Source organism: Rhinatrema bivittatum, chromosome 8, assembly GCF_901001135.1.
Source record: "Rhinatrema bivittatum chromosome 8, aRhiBiv1.1, whole genome shotgun sequence".
In the NCBI taxonomy this organism is placed as follows: domain Eukaryota; kingdom Metazoa; phylum Chordata; class Amphibia; order Gymnophiona; family Rhinatrematidae; genus Rhinatrema; species Rhinatrema bivittatum.
Genome location: NC_042622.1, coordinates 221,323,921 through 221,341,179, shown reverse-complemented (window position 1 = coordinate 221,341,179; position 17,259 = coordinate 221,323,921). Strand labels below are relative to the sequence as shown.

At 50.1% G+C, this 17,259-nt stretch overlaps 1 protein-coding gene across 1 annotated transcript in view; it reads right to left on the bottom strand.

Moving 5' to 3' along the window:
• Positions 1–17,259, bottom strand: part of POLRMT (RNA polymerase mitochondrial) — a 77,468-nt gene that overhangs the window by 30,215 nt on the left and 29,994 nt on the right. The window contains 2 exon segments of the mRNA XM_029613590.1: positions 11,417–11,596; positions 12,758–12,880. Coding sequence (XP_029469450.1) covers positions 11,417–11,596; positions 12,758–12,880 — 303 coding nt within the window.

The window sequence follows — 17,259 nt, the reverse complement described above, 5'->3', positions numbered from 1 at the left end:
AGCAGATGATTCGCCCCTTTAAGAAAACACGCCACGTCAGGATGAGCGGCCAAGGAAACTCCTCGTAACTTACTACGGAAACATCCAAGAGCTGCTACCTGCACACGTAACGAGTTGCAGGACAATCCCTTAGAGAGGCCCGCCTACAAGAAGGAGAGAATATCAGCCACCACCACCCGAGTGGGATCTATGCTGTGTTGAATGCACCAGGCCTCAAATATTCCCCACACTCTAACATAAGCTAGTGAGGTAGAAGTCTTTCACGACCTTAAAAGAGTAGATATCACAGCATCCGAGTATCCTTTGCTCTTCAAACATTGCCTCTCAAAAGCCATGCTGCGAGACAGAAGCGATCCAAACAAACGGGTCCCTGATGCAGAAGATTCGGCAACTCTCTGAACCGCAGTGGGCCGTCCACCACTAGGTTGTCTAGATCGCAAACCAGGGACACCTCGGCCACTCTGGCGCCATTAGCACCACTTCCCCCGGATGAGTCTCTATTCTTTGAAGCACTCTGCCGATCAATGGCCAGGGTGGAAACACATACAGGAGGACTGCCGACGGCCAAGGAAGAACCAGGGCATCCACTCCTTCCGCCCCCATCTCCCGGTGCTGACTGAAGAAACGAAGAGCCTTGGCATTTCAGAACGTAGCCATGAGATCCATACTTGGTCTGGACCACGTGTCGCATATCATCTGGAAAGCTTCTGCGGAGAGTTCCCACTCTTCGGAATCAAGACGGTGGCGACTGAGAAAGTCGGCTTGAACGTTGTTGACCCCGGCAATGTGAGAGGCTGCAATACTGACGAGATGGTGCTCTCCCCAACGAATCAGGAGCTGAGCTTCCAGTGCCACTGGTTGGCTCTTAGTTCCTCTTTGGCGATTGATATAAGCCACCGTTGTCACGTTGTCCGACAGGACTCTGACCGATTTCCCCTGCAGAAGCGGCAGAAAGGCTTGCAACACCAACCTCACTGCTCTGGTCTCCAGACTGTTGATTGACCAACTGGATTCTTCCAGCGACCAGAGGCCCTGTACCAATTTGTCTTGACAGACCGCTCCCCACTCGGAGAGGCTGGCATCCGTGGTCATTATCGTCCAGACAGGCACTTCCAGAGGCATACCCCGGTTCAAGTGGTCTGAGAGGAACCGCCAGTCAAGACTGGACCGAGCAGAATCCGTAAGGGGAAGAAGGTGAAACTGTTCGGAAACGGGATTCCAGCGGGAAAGCAATGCTGACTGCAGAGTCTCATATGAGCAAAGGACAATGACACTAACTCTAGAGTGGAAGCCATGGAACCAAGGACCCTCAAGTAATCCCATACTCTTGGAGGATTTTTGGACAACAAATCTCAAATCTGTCCTTGCAGTTTGACAATGCGGTCCTCGGTGAGACTCTTTCACGCCGTGTATTGAACAAAGCTCCCAGGAATTCCAAAGACTGCGAAGGAGTCAGGTGGCTTTTGGCGGGATTGACTACCCAACCGAGAGACTGCAGTAGCTGAAGCACTCTGCTCACCGCTGAACGACAGAGATCCTCAGACTTTGCCTGAATCAGCCAGTCGACCAGATAGGTATGCACAAAAAAAACAAACAAAAAACCTTTTCTCAGGTGCTCCGCCACTACAATCATGATTTTGGTAAAGGTTCTGGGCGCCATAGCCAGGCCGAAGGGAAGAGCACAAAATTGAAAATGATCGCCCAGCACGGAGAATCGCAGGAACATCTGGTGGTCTGGACGGATGCAGATGTGTAAGTACGCTTTGGTGAGATCGAGGGACGCTAGGAAATTGCCCTTGTGAACCAAGGCGATGACTGATCAGAGTCTCCATGTGAAATCGTGGAACACGAAGGCACCTATTGACTCACTTCAGGTCTAGTATGCGCCGGAAGGTGCCGTCCTTCTTTGGAACCACAAAGTAAATGGAGTAACGGCCCTTGTGCCATCCCTTGGGGGGAACTGGAACTATTGCACCTAGATCGATCAGGCGCCTTACAGTGTCCCTGACCGCCTGGCATTTCTCTTCGTAGGAGCAATGGAGAAATTACTTACCTGATAATTTCGTTTTCCTTAGTGTAGACAGATGGACTTAGGACCAATGGGTATTGTGCTCTTCTGCTAGCAGATGGGAGACTGAGTCAGATTTCAAAGCTGACATCACTCTAGATATACCCCTGCAGTAACGTCAGCTCTTCAGTATTCTCTTCGAAAAGCCATTGTGGATATATCTTTGCTTAAATAACTTGATTAGACTTGAGTAAAACTTGAACTGGTTCAACTAATTTCCAAACTGGAGACTGCCAGTGCACTTGACCAATTAATGCCAACACCGGACAAACTGTGGGTGTCTTGAACTAGGGGTAGGCCACAGCTTACCAGTATTTGCTTAGTCTCGAGGTTTGCTATCCAAGGTTCTCCTTTTCTGAGGGCAGCCGTGGGTGGGATGCTGAGTCCATCCGTCTACACTAAGGAAAACGAAATTATCAGGTAAGTTATTTCTCCATTTCCTAGCATGTAGCCAGATGGACTTAGACCAATAGGATGTACAAAAGCTACTCCTGGACAAGGCGGGAGGCTGTCCGTGGCCCATTTAATACTGCCCTTGCGAAGGCTGTGTCTTCTTGGGCCTGAACATCCAGGCGGTAGAACCTGGAGAAGGTGTGTATGGAGGATCACGTTGCCGCCCGACAGATCTCGGCTGGCGACAACAGCTTGGTTTCTGCCCAAGAGACTGCCTGGGCCCTCGTAGAATGAGCCTTAACCTGTAGAGATAAGGGCTTTCCTGCCTCTATGTAGGCTGCCTTGATTATTTCTTTGATCCAGCGGGCTATGGTCACCCACGAGGCCGCTTCTCCTTGTTTCTTCTCACTGTGAAGAACGAACAAGCGGTCCATTTTGTGCACCGGTTCTGATCTTTCCAGGTATCGCACTAGGAGTCTGCCGACATTTAGATGGCGAAGAAGGCATGAGTCTTCAGAGTTCTTATGTTCATCCGGAGATGGTAGCAAGATGGTTTGGTTCAAGTGAAACTCGGAAACCACTTTCGGTAGGAAGGAGGGAACAGTGCGCAGTTGTATGATTCCAGGTGTGAACCTATGGAACGGTTCCGACAGGATAGTGCCTGTAACTCAGAGATGCGATGAGCTGAACATATTGCCACCAGGAATGCCGTCTTCAATGTTAAGAGGCATAGTGACAGACCGCGTTTTGGTCTGAAGGAAGCTCCAGTAGGAAGTCTAATACTAGATTGAGATTCCATAGAGGCACCGGCCACTTTAGCAGTGGTAGGAGTTGTTTAACCCCTCTCAGGAAGCGGGACAAATCCAGATGGGTTGATAGCCAGATACCACCCACTTTGGCTCTGAAGCAGGCCAGTGCGGCTACTTGAACCTTGAGGGAGTCGAGTGACAACCCCTTCTTCATACCGTCCTGTAGGAACTCCAGAATCATGGGAATCTTGGCTGTCCGCAGGAGAATCCCGCGGTCCTCACACCAGGCTTCGAATACTCTCCAGATCCGTATGTATGACAGGGATGTGGAAAACGTGCGTGCTCGGAGCAGGGTGTCAATCACAGCCTTTGAGTAACTGAGCTTCTTCAGGCAAGTCCTCTCAAGGGCCAGACTGTAAGAGAGAATCGAGACCGATCTTCATGGACAATCTGGCCCTGCCAGAGAAGGTCCTTGTGCGGAGGTAGGCACAGAGGGTTCCCCGCAAGGAGTCTTTGCATGTCTGCGTACCATGGTCGTCTTGGCCAATACGGGGCCACTAGCAGAACTAGTCCCCTGTGATGTTCTTTCTTGCATATGACCCTGCCCAGTAGTGACCATGGGGGGAGGGGGGGGTCTTCCTCTGGCCAAGTCTGGACGAGAGCGTCAATTCCTTGGGATTGTGGCTCTCGTCTGTGGCTGAAGAACCTGGGGACTTGGGCACTGAGATGGGTGGCCAGTAGATCCATGGCTGGGAGGCCCCAGCGATTTACTATCAGTTGGAAGGCTGTGGTCGACAGCGTCCATTCCCCCAGGTTCAGGCTCTCTCTGCTGAGGAAGTCTGCTGAGACGTTGTCTTCCTGCGATGTGGGAGGCCGAGATCCCTTGTAGGTTTAACTCATGCCATGAGGGGGGTCTATCTCCAGAGACACCTACTGGCTCTTGGTTCCTCCCTGGCGGTTGATGTAAGCAACCGTTGTAGCGTTGTCCGACATTACTCGAATTGCTTTGTCACGGAGTCTGTGGCTAAATCGCAGGCACGCTAGTCTGACTGCTTGAGCTTCCAGGCAGTTTATGTTCCATTGTCCCTGGGCCGTCAGTTCCTGACAACGAGTTCCCCACCCTCGCAGGCTCGTATCCGTGGTGAGCAAGATCCAGTTCGGTGGGGATAGGCTTACTCCTCTGCTTAGGTGGTCTTCCTATAGCCACCACTGGAGCTGAGAACATACCTCTGCTGGTAGTTGGAGGCGAATTGAATAGTCCTGGGACTGTGCGTTCCACTGTGACAGTAAGGAGCGCTGGAGCGGTTACATATGGGCCCTTGCCCAAGGGACGACCTCCAGGGTTGATGCAATTAGGCCGAGGACTTGAAGATAATCCTATACCTTGGGGCGTGCATTGGTCATCAATCGTCGTAATTGTTCCATCAGTTTCCTTCTCGGAGAAGGGAGGAAGACTTTGTTCTGTTTGGTGTCGAAACGGGCCCCCAGGTACTCTAGAGATTGAGAGAGCTGCAGACTGCTTTGCCCGTGTTCACGACCCAAATGAGTTCCTGCAGTAGGCTCTTGACTCTGCTGGTCACCTGCCGGCTCTCTTCCAAAGACTTTGCCCTGATTAGCCAATCGTCCAGGTAAGGGTGTACCAAGATCCCTTCCTTCCTCAGTGTCGCTGCCACGACCACCATGATTTTGGTGAAGGTTCTGGGAGTGGTTGCTAGGCCAAAGTGTAGTGCTCAGAACTGGTAATGGTGACCCAGTATCGCAAAGCGCTGGTGATCCTGATGGACTGGGATGTGAAGGTAGGCTTCGGAAAGGTCCAGGGGGGTTACAAAATCTCCCGGTTGTACTGCCATTATTACGGAACGAAGAGTTTCCATGCGGAAGTGTAGAATCCGCAGATGACGGTTGACATTCTTGAGATCCAAGATGGACTGGAATGATCCTTCCTTCTTGGGAACGATAAAAGATGGAATAGCGCCCCGTATTTTTTTGGGGTGTGGGAACCGGAGTTATTGCCTTCAGACTGAGTAGTCTTGTTAGAGTGGTTTCTACTGCTAGTCTCTTGGAGTGGGAGTGGCAGGGTGACATCATAAATTTGTCTCGAGGGATGCTGCGGAACTCCAGAGAGTAACTTTCTCGAATGATGTTTAGAACCCATTTGTCCGACGTTATCTCGACTCATCTTTGGTAGAAGAGGGCAAGTTGGTCCCCTATATCTTCTTCCTGTAGATGGGTCAGCCCATTCTCATTGTGGAGCACGGCTGGAGCCTGCCCCCGGGCCTGCTCCCCTCTTGGTCTGTCTGTTCAGAAAGGGCTGGGACCTTCCGGAGAGACGAGTGCCTGGACCTGCGAGTTCCTGTAGAGTCTAAAGCGCTGCGATCCTCTGCCCTTGGTTCTTCTGGGGGAGGGACGCTATCTTCCGGTAGCCGAGGCACTGGGGATTTGCCCCATTTGCTGGCTAGCTTCTCCAATTCGCTTAACAAGAGAGATCCTTTAAAAGGCATTCTTGTGAGATTTGCTTTAGATGTTGCATCCGCAGACCAATTCCGTAGCCATAGTTGTCTTCTGGCTGCCACTACTGAGGCAATGCCCCTGGCTGAGGTGTGCACCAGGACTGAGCTTGCGTCCATGAGGAAGGCTGCTGCAGGTTCCATCATCTCACCAGTATATGTTCCGGAATTATTTGCCTCTCTCGAGAGGAGCAAGCAGGAACATGCCACCAGTGCGCAGCAGGAAGCAATCTGCAGTGTCATTGCTGTTGCGTCGAAGGCCTGCTTAAGGATGGATTCCAATCGTCTGTCTTGAGTGTCCTCCAATGCAGCCCCTCCCTCAACAGGAATCGTTTGCTTTGAGACGGCACAGACCATAGCGTCCACTTTCGGGAAACGCAGGCGTTTCCTTGGTCGCTGGTTCTAGACGGTACAGGGCTTCCAAAGTCCAATCACTTTTGAAGCTGGCCTCTGGGGCATCCCATTCCAGGTCAACCAGTTCCTAGATGGCTTCCGTCATTGGGAAGTAGCATGAGGCCTAACGAAGGGACAACAAGATGGGGTTTTTCTTTGGTTCCGCCATAGGGTCAGTGCCAGGAATACCCAGCGTCTTTAGAGTCTGGGAAACCAGAGCTGGTAATTCGTCCTTGTGAAAGAAGCGAAGCATGGTTCGGTATGGTTCCATTCCTGGAGGGATTTCTCCTTCTTCCAGGGAGTTACTCATCATCTGAGGTTTCTGGGTCCCTGTTAGGAAAGTTCTTGGTTAAGCAAGGCATGTTTCGAGGCATCCGAGCCGGGCCGGGAGGATCTTGTGCTTCCGGCAGGGGTTGAACCTGGGGCGAGGCTGGGGCTGATTGCGCATGAATGAAGGCTTGCAGCCCTTGGAAAAATTCCAACCAGGAGAAGGTCCCTGGGTCCATGTTAACCCCAGGGGGAATCGGAGTAGGGGCACCAGAGGTGCTCTCCTGTAGGGAAGGCATCTCGGAGATGCATAGGTCCGGGGAGCTATCATCAGTAGTTCTGGAACCATCTCCCGACAATAAGGGGCCAGACTTTGGTTCCCCCTGGGCTTCTTCGCAATATTGACACAGGCAGGACTCCAATTCAGGCTGCGTGACTCTTATGTGGAAGGGTGTGCAAAGAGAGTGCCTTCTGGCCTTCTTGGGTGCCTGTGCCATTGTCTCTATGTGTTTGCGTGAGTGCAGTTGTAAGTGCGGCTGTGCGTGTAGATATGCGCCCAGGTGCGCTCTGTTGTGCGCACGCAAGTTAGGCACATCGGCCGCCCGGTCTGCCCTGTGCGTACCGCCGGTCGAGAAGGGAAGATGGCACCGACGACCGCCACGTGTAAGATGGCGCCCCCCCATGGGTCTCCACATGTGTGGACCCTTGCACCGGATCAGGGCCTAGCCCAACCAAGGCTGCTCAACCCGATTGGTGCTCCCTTCTAACCTCACCGGGGACGGATTCGGAATGGCAATCCGAGCTCTGGAGACCGGATACCTGAATTTAAAGATTTTTTATTACCTAGCCTCGGCGCTTACCAATCGTGTGTCGGATGGTCTCCAGCTGCGGGGGGAGAGGGAATTACCTTCACCGTCGCACTCGTTTCTGCACCCGCTGCCTTTCAGCCACACTGGGGGCTAGGTCTATGCCGGGAACCGGCTACCGGACCAAGGCACACCTCTGAGGGATATCTGAGATCAACCTCAGGAATTCTCGACTGGGGGGAGGGACCCTTAGTATCACCTCAGGAGAGCAGGGCTCGATCTTCTTAAGGTAAATTTTGTTTTTCTTTGCTGCAATTCTTAACACTATTCTAGTTTGTAGGATAGTGTCCGCATCTGCTAGGAGATGGAGAGATACTGAAGAGCTGAGGTTACTGCAAGGGTGACATCAGCTTTGAAATCTGACTTCATCTCTCATCTGCTAGCAGAAAAGCACAATACCCATTGGTCCTGAGTCCATCTGGCTACATGCTAGGAAAGGGGAGATTAAGACGCGATCCCCAAAGGCGCTGAGCAAAATTTAAAGCGTAGCCTTGACTTATCACTGTGAGGACCCATTGATCCGACGATAACTTGGCCCATTCCTCGTAAAATTGAGACAGTCTGCCTCCCACCAGTGGAACGGACCAGCCGCATTTCATTGAAAGGATTTGACTCCTCCTGTGGATTGAGAGGCCCCGGATCTTTCGAACCTATGGTCACGAAAGGACTGAGACCATGATTGCTGCCTGCCTGTAGAATGTCTGGAGAAGGACCCAGACGAACGAGAAGCTCGGAATCTACGATTTTCCCCGGAAACGAGACTAGGAAGGGAAGGTACCCCTGGGTCTAGGCTTATCCTCCGGCAAGTGGTGGACCTTGTTTTCACCCAAGGATTGGATCATATCTTCCAGTTCCTTTCCGAACAGCAATTTGCCCTTAAATGGCAAAGAGCCCAACTGAGCTTTAGAGGAGATGTCGGCCGACCAGTTTCTCAACCAAAGTAGGCAGCGGGACGAGTCAGCTGCCACCATGGAGTGGGCTGATGTCCGAAGCAGGTCATACAAGGCATCAGCGCTGTATGCCACCATGGCTTCGTGTCCTGCCTGAATGGTCTGCTCCTGAGAAAGAGAGGTAATATTCTGCAGATGTTGGACCCAATGAAGACCTGCATGCAAAGAAAAGCTGCTGCACATAGCAGCCCGGACCCCCAGCACAGAAACTTAAAAAATGTGCTTAAGTTGCACCTTAAACTTACAGTCCTGAAGATCTTGAAGTGCCGTTGCTCCTGTCACTGGGATGGTGGTCTTTTTGGTTACTGCAGACACCGCCGCGACCACCTTAGGCACTTTCAACAGGTCCAATGCTTCCTCGGGCAGGGGATACAGCCTATGCATTGCCTTGCTGACCTTCAGCCCCAACTCTGGAGTGTCCCATTCACGGAACAGTAAATCGGTGACGGACAAATGAAAGGGAAAAGACTTTGTCGGCCCCCGGAGACCCATCATGATTGGGTCAATGTTTCCTAAACGGGAATCTTCCTTAGGTACCTCAATACCTAATGCTTCCAATACAGCCGGAATGAATGGGTTCAACTCATCGCTTTTAAAGAGACAGGTCACCTTAGGGCAGTGGTTCTCAACCCTGTCCTGGGGACCCCCCCAGCCAGTCGGGTTTTCAGGATATCCACAATGAATATGCATGAGAGAAAATTTGCATGTTATGGAGGCAGTGTATGCAAATTTTCTCTTATGCATATTCATTGTGGATATCCTGAAAACCCGACTGGCTGGGGTGGGGTCCCCAGGACAGGGTTGAGAACCACTGCCTTAGGGTCATCTCCCTCCATGCCTTGAGGCTTGAATTGGTCCAAGTCGTCATCAAGATCCGCCCCCAGTGGGGGAATGTCACCCAAATTCGTGTCGTCCGGGTCAGAATCTGGTGAGGATACATCGCCTACAGGATGGGCCGGGGAACCGAAGCATCCCTTTTCTCTGGAAGCCGAGGCCACTTAGGGCCAAGTGCCCCAGAGACCAGAGAGGCAGCTCCTGTCCCTCTCTTGGCAGTTTTGCGGGCTTTAAAGGCTTTATGCTGGAGCATAATAAAATCAGAAGAAAATGAGGAAGGAGGAGGAGTCAGAATCCCCCTCAGGGCTCTGCCCCTCCTCGTCAGTGACCTCCTCTGCCCGCTTGCGCCCCTCAGGAGCCTGAAAATGCGGTGATAAAGGTGGGGGTAAATTCCCCTCCCCAGCACGGCTAGCTCAGCCTTGCGAAAAGTTGCAAAATGGCTTCCATTCCCATGCTGAGCGGGAACAGGTCTGAGGCGTCCTGCTGCAGCCGCCCGAGCTTTCCCGGCTTGCGGCACAGCTTAGAAACGCCGTTACTGGCGGCGGTCGACGATCCCTCCCCCCCCGGGAGGCAGGCAGAACAAAGGCTGTCTCTGGAGACGCGCGTGCATCTCCACATGAGAGAAAATTAAAAGAAACGCTGACTGAGAAATAAGCCTGCCCCCAGCGCAGCCCGATAACGGAGGGAGACCCGGCACAGCAAGGCACTCTGCCCCTGAAACAGGAAAAAAACAAAACTTTTTTTTTTAAACCTGTTCGACGTCTTCCTGGCTCCTCTGCCTCTGGGGGTGAGTGAGCCGGGCTCCCCGGTATCACCCGAAAACCTGGGGGGGGGGGGGGGACCGGAACAGACACAGAGGTCCTCCACCCCTCGCGCCTAGTTCCTCAAATACCAGGGGGATAGTCCCCTCGGCACCTGCCAACCTCCTGGGAGGCTCCGAAGGCTGTAGAGAATTGAAGTCTCTCTTTTCTTTCTTTCTTTTTTTTTTTAATACAACTAACTGACTAAGACCAGACTATAAGTTTTGCACCTCCACCATCCGCTGGAGAGAAATACTGATGGACTGTAGGTGGCACTTCAGGGTTTAGGACAGAGTCCACCAAAACATCTGTCTCCATCTGCTGGAGGGGAGGCAAAACCCAGGAGTCTGGACTGATCCGGGTACGTACAGGGAACTGATCTGCATTTACTTGTTCCGTTCCACTCCACTCATCATTTTATAGACCTCTATCCTACCTTGGTGACCTGGATTGGCCACTGCTGGAAAAAGGATACTGGGCTTGATGGACCCTTGGTCTGACCTAGTATGGCAACTTATGTTCTTATGTCATATGTCCTTACCTCCTCTCAGTCATCTGTTCTCCAAGCTGAAAAGCCCTAACTCCCTTAGCCTTTCCTCATAGGGGAATCATTCCATTCCCTTTTTCATTTTCATTGCCCTTCTCTGTACTTTTTCTAGTTCTAATATTTTTTTTTTTTGAGATGCGGGGTCTATAACTGCACACAATACTCAAAATGCGGTTGCACCAAGGAGCATTATCATATTCTCTGTTTTATTCTCCATTCCTTTCCTAATAATTTCTAGCATTCTATTTGCTTTCTTCGCCACCACCACATACTGAGCAGAGGATTTCAAAATATTATCCACAACAATGACTAAATCCTTTTCCTGGGTGGTGACTCCCAATGTGGAACCTTGCATTGTGTAGCTACAATTTGCATTGTTCTTCCCTTGCACGTGTCCACATTAAGAACATAAGAAATTTCCATACTGGGTCAGGCCAAGGGTCCATCAAGCCCAGCATCCTGTTTCCAACAGTGGCCAATCCAGGCTACAAGTATCTGGCAAGTACCCAAAAACTAAGCAGATCCCATGCTACTGATTCCAGTAATAGCAGTGGCTATTGTCTAAGACAGCTTGATTAATAGCAGGTAATGGACTTCTCCTCCAAGAACTTCTCATCTGCCATTTAGATGCCCAGTCTCGCAAAGTCCTCTTGCAATTTCTCACAATCTTCTTCTGATTTAACAACTTTGAATCATTTTGTATCAGCAACAAATCTGATCACTTCACCCATCTCTAGGTCATTTATAAATATATTAAAAAGCCAAGTTCCCAGTACAGATCCCTGGGGCACTCCACTATTCACCTTTCTCCATTGAGAAAACTGATCATTTAGCCCTAATCTCAGTTTTCTATTTTTTAACCAGTTCTCAATCCACAACAGGACACTACTTCTCTCAGGATGTACCCCCTACAGCCTGCCCCAGGGCCCGGTGTAAGCCTTCTCTTAAGAGATTTCTAAATAAGCAAATTTAGAAAAGTCACCACATGGAAGATGGAAGAAGAGTTAAGAGATGGTCCAAGAGGATGAGAGGAGCAAAATACCTGTGGGAAAGTATCCATCTCCTTCAGCCGCTTCTCAATCTGCAGCCGCCCTCCGTACCTAGTCACACCATACACCACTGTCATCACCGTCTGCTTCACGACTTTCCGGCTGATGAAGCCATCCAGCACCTGTGCGATCACCAGGCCGTTCTCTGCATCCTGCCTTCGGAACTCCTCCACCTGAGCCCACAGACAGCCGCAAGAAGAAAAAGTGGTCACTCAGGTCAAAGCCCTCCAGACCTCCATGTCTCTGCAGCTGACAGTCAACGGGTCAAGTAATAAAGGGACAGTCTAAACTCTGTATGGAACTCAGTCACACACTGATCTGCTTTGCCTCATTTACCAGATGTTGTATACACACAGCTCTAGTCACTACGGTAGGTACATGTTATAGGGTGTCACTGATTTCTGCTGCTTTTCTACAAGTGTCTGGATCCATCTTCTAAAATCTACTAGTTCATAGACCTTCATGGTTTATGACCCAATTTTCTCTGTTCATACACCCAAACCTACATGTAGGCAAGTTTGTAATAAGACAGCCACATGCTTGGCAACCTCCTTCTGTGGACCTCAAATTTACATTCCCCTTACCACCCAGTGCCCAAACCAGCGAACCAAATGCACTGTGCCGCGGGAAGGCCTGAAAGAGCCGAGGCAACCTCCCCCACTCAGCCGAGAAGCACAAAAGCTGTCAGGTCCACCCGGAGCCCTGGGCTGCCGACCTCCTCACAGCCTGCTCTGCCCCGCACCAGGCTTCAGGACACAGTCCCCACCCGCCTCATCTGACTCCAGAGGCTTACCTGAAGTGATTAAAAAAAAAAACACAAAAAAAAAACCAGCCTTGTTGTCTTAACACTCAACTTTACCAAACCTTGCTGAAGAGCAAGGCCAGAGGAATTGGGGGGAACTGCTTCAGAAGCCTCTGGATATCAGGCCTACCAGCAGGCACACAGGCAAAACAGTCAGGGTAACCAACCCCCCGAATGCCCGGCTCCACTTGAGGGATGGCCCGCGACGGTGCCTAATACCTCAAGGAGCAACACACTACACTAACTCAACTAATTTTTTTTTTAATCTAAATCCTAGACTGCAGGTTTGCATCTCTACCATCTGCTGGAGTCAGAGAGATACTGAGGGACTGCAGATGGCACTCTCTCTTATGTAGCAGAGTCCAAAGATTTGTCTCCGACTCCATCTGCTGGTAGTGATGCATAACCCACTGGTCCACAATGATCAGAGTATGTGCAGGAACTCAAATTCACATTCCCCTCACCACCCAGTGCTGGGGTGAGGGTTGGGCATATCTGCTGCCATGGTATTAAATTCCAAATATCCACTTACCTGCTGCGCCACGTCACTGTACACGTCCTGAGGAATGTCACACGGCATCAGGTTAACGGACTTGGCACCGATAACATCTCGGCCTAATGCGGCATAATGCTGGAGCCCATTACAAGAACCGTCCTACAAGAGCCATCACGCGCATCAGATGGTGGTGCAGGTCAGTACCTGCTCCTACTGACCCACTGCCATGCCCATGTAACTCCAGAATACAGCACTAGGAATTTCCCTATCCTCAGGGGGCTTACAATCTAAGTTTATACCTGAGGCAATGAAGGGTAAAGGAAAATTGGTTCTTACCTGCTAATTTTCGTTCCAGTAGTACCACAAATCAGTCCAGACTCCTGGGTTTTGCCTCCCTTCCAGTAGATGCAGAAAGTTTCACAGGCACCGCCTCTTAACCTGGAGTGCCACCTGCTGCTTCTCACTATTTATTCGTACCCAAGCAGAATAATCTTATAGAACAGCCTTCTTATGAATTAACCTAACTTTATCCCCCGAACGAGCACAAGATGAGGAACAAAACTTTGAAACTGAAACAAGGAACATCCTTAAAGTAACACAGTAACATAGTAATGACTGCAGAAAAAGACCAAAATAGTCCATCTAGTCTGCCCAGCAAGCTTCCCAAGATAGTAACTGCCACTCCATGCAGGTCACCCCCATGTTTCTCTTAAGGGTAGTAACTGCCGCTCCCTGCAGGTTACCCCCATGCACGGAGTGGTAGTTACTACCCTTAAGAGGAACATGAAAAGCCTATGCCATTCTTCAGAAAAGACTACAGAAAACAATACAGTTCAAGTGGGCTCTCCACACATACCCCTAAACCCCACCCCCACAGTGGGCAGGCGTCTGGACGGATCCATGGTACTACAGGAACGAAAATTAGCAGGTAAAAACCAATTTTCCTTTCCCTGTATGTACCCAGATCAATCCAGGCTCCTGGGATATACCAAAGCTTCCTAATTGGGGTGGGACTGTGAGCGTCCCACTCGGATGACACTGGCACCGGAACTGCCAGCGTATGAATCCTGGTCCTTCAAATGGTAGTGTCTAGGGAAGGTGTGTAAAGACTTCCAGGTAGCCGCCCTGAAGATTTCCTGCAGAGAAACCAGCTGGCATTCTGCCCAGGAAGCCGCATGCGCTCAGGTAGAATGGGTCCTTAGTCCCTCTGGGACTGGGCGACCATGGCAGATATATGATGCAATGGTTTCCTTCAACAGATGCAGATGCAATGGTTTCCTTCAACCAACAAGCAATAAGTAGCTTTAGTCGCCTTCTGTCCTTTCTTTGCACCATGCCACAAGACAAAAAGGTGATCCAACAAACGGAATCTGTTGGTAGCCTCCAGATAGTGCACCAAGGCCCGTCTGACATCCAGCCATCTCAGTTCTTCTGAATGAGGATCCCTCAGCTCCACATCAGTAAAGGCCAGAAGCTCCATCGATTGATTCAGGTGAAAAGCGGAGACCACTTTCGGCAAAAAGGATGGGACCGTTCGTAGCAAAACTCCGGAATCCGAGATGCGGAGAAAAGGTTCCCTGCAGGATAAGGCCTGAAGCTCATACACTCTCCTGGCTGAACAAATCGCCACCAAAAAGACCACCTTCAGTGTGAGGTCCTTCAAAGTGGCCTTCCTGAGTGGCTCAAACGGAGCTTCACATAATCCCCAGAGAACCAAATTCAGGTTCCAGGAGGGACAATGTCTGTGAGTCGGAAGGCACATATATGTTTCACCCCCTGGAGAAAATGCACCACATCAGGATAAGTCGCCAGAGGAGACTCCTGGATCTGGCCCCTCAGACATCCCAGAGCGGAGACCTGAGCCTAAAGGGAATTAAGACACAGCCCTTTCTCAAGGCCTTTCTGCAAAAAGGAAGGAACCAGAGGCACCAAGGCTCTTTGAGGATCCATCTCCTGAGGTTGGCACCAGGATTCAAAGATTTTCCAGATACAAACATATGCCAGGGATGTATAGGTTTTATGGAGTCTTAGCCTTTCTTCCTCAACTGTAGCCTTTCAAAAAGCCAGGCCACAAGACAAAAGCAATCCACCTGATCGAAAAATATAGGGCCCTGGAGGAGGAAGTGACGTCACCCTCAGGGATGGCTGCTTAATTCGTGAGCTCCTCCAACCTTCATAAGAATCCCTGCGATATCAAGCCATCCGAATTGCTACCTCGGGCCAAAGTACTTAATATCGCTGTTCCATCTCGCCCGGATGACTACGAGGCGAAAACAAATTGATTTTCGTAAATTTTCGTATCAAAAACTTGAGGTGGAGCACGGGCCTACTCAGGACGCTGAGATGGCAGACCAAGAGGTGGCTGATACCGGAACGGCACTACAGGAAGCCCCTGCAGGAGTCGACGACGGGGTACTGCCGACTAAAGGAGAAATGAAAAGCTGGTTCTCCGAATTAAAACAGGAACTCACCTCGAATACGAGAGATATTATGGAGTCGATTGAAGAGCTCAAGGGCGAGCTGGCAGAACACGGACGTCGCATTTTTGAGCTGGAAACCCGAGTGGACGCCTCCGAGGACAATGTTAAAAAAATGCGGGACAATCAATTGAGTACTCGGGCGGACGTGGAGCGGATAAATGATAAACTCGAGGACCTCGAAAACCGTTCGCGCAGGAACAACTTACGATTTCGAGGTGTGCCGGAGTCCCCGGAGAACCAAAATTGCACTACAGTAGTACAGCAAATTTGCTCTATGCTGCTCGCATCGGATTCTGCGCAGACCAATGGGGTTCTGGACGGTGAAATAAAAATTGATCGTGCTCATAGGGTTATGGGACCCCGGGCCGGTAATAAGCCCAAGGATCTCCTCGCCTGTTTCCACGATTTTCATAAGAAAGAACAGATTTTGAGCATTGCGAGGAAGCAAGCCACGTGGCAATGGCAGGGGGAAGCCATAATGGTATTTGCTGACTTGTCTCCCATCACTGTTAAGCGACGTCAAGAAATGCAACCGGTCACTAAACTGCTGAGGGAGGAAAATATTAGATATCGTTGGCTGTACCCCTTTGGTTTGAGTTTCTCGTTGAAGGGTGAGAACCATCGTGCCAAATCTTTACCGGAAGCGGCGGCCCTTCTTCACAATGCAGGTTTCCCTGGCTTAGACCAGTTTAAAACTGCGCCACAAGCCACTGCGCGACGAGAAGAACACCCAAAATGGCAGCGGGTGCAGAAAGGGGATAAGCGGTTGAGACGCAATGCTGATCCTTCTGTTCCTCATCATGCAAAGACCTGAGAGACGGATCTATGTAATCGCTTTGGGGACATTTCTGGTGCTCTGAGTCCACGATATATCGGATGGTTTGACTTTTACACGATATGGGTTTGCAATTTCTAAGGGGAATTATATGTTCACAATGTTTAATTTACATAGTTGGTTGGGCTGGAAGGGCAGTCTCACGGGGATGACTTATTCCTCCCTTCAGAATTTAATTGGGATGCTGGTTGCATACCAAATAGAGGGGATAGGGGTAGAGCGGGAGAGAGGAGGGGGATTGGGAAAGGGGGAACTTCTCAGCACTGCTATGTCGCTTCACTACTTTAACCGGGACAAGGTGGTTTCTTACGTTTCTATATGCTGTGTGAGTAAGGTAATGTTATGCGGTGGTCTTGGGGTTGTTTTCCTCAATGGGGCAGCGATGGTTTTAGATAGGATTCAGGATCAGCCATGGTTGCTTTGACGCTACTGTCCCTTAATGTCAAGGGACTGAATTCTCCATTTAAAAGGCACTGTCTTTATTCTGATTTACTACACCATAGTGCCTCTATCATCTTCCTTCAGGAGACGCATTTAAAAAAACGTCACGAATTTCTCTTGAAACACCAGGCATACCCAGCACAATACTGGGCAGCTAGACCTCTCAATCATAAATATCTTGGGGTTGGGATCCTATTCTCCAAAGATGTAATGTATGAAGAGGTGGCTTGTTACAAGGATCCCGAGGGACGCTATCTCATTCTTATTGTTAATATTGGAGGGGAAAAGTTTACTTTAGTATATGCTCCTAATTCTGGCCAGGGGCCCTTTCTCCAACATATCAGCCAAGTGTTAGAGGGGCATTTAGTGGTAGGGGGCGACTTTAACCTGACCCTCAACCCTTTTTTGGATAACTCCAGGGGTAGTGCTACTTCCTCTGGGACTGATCGTAGACTTTTTAAGTCCTTTCTATCCCAATGGCACCTGATAGATGTCTGGCGATGTTGGAATCCTAAGAGCAAAGGTTATACGTTCTATTCTAAAGTTCATCAGACATACTCCAGGATTGATATATTGCTAATCTCTAAAAGTTGTGTTAACTTAGTAGAGAATCCGGTTTTGGGGCCTATCACCTGGTCCGATCATGGTCCTATCATGTGCCAGGTGGCACTTAGTTCTTATGATAAAGGCCTCCAATATTGGAAGTTAAATGAAAGTTTATTGGATGATGATTCTTTCGTGCACCAGCTACACACGGTGATACAGGAGTATCTGGAACATAA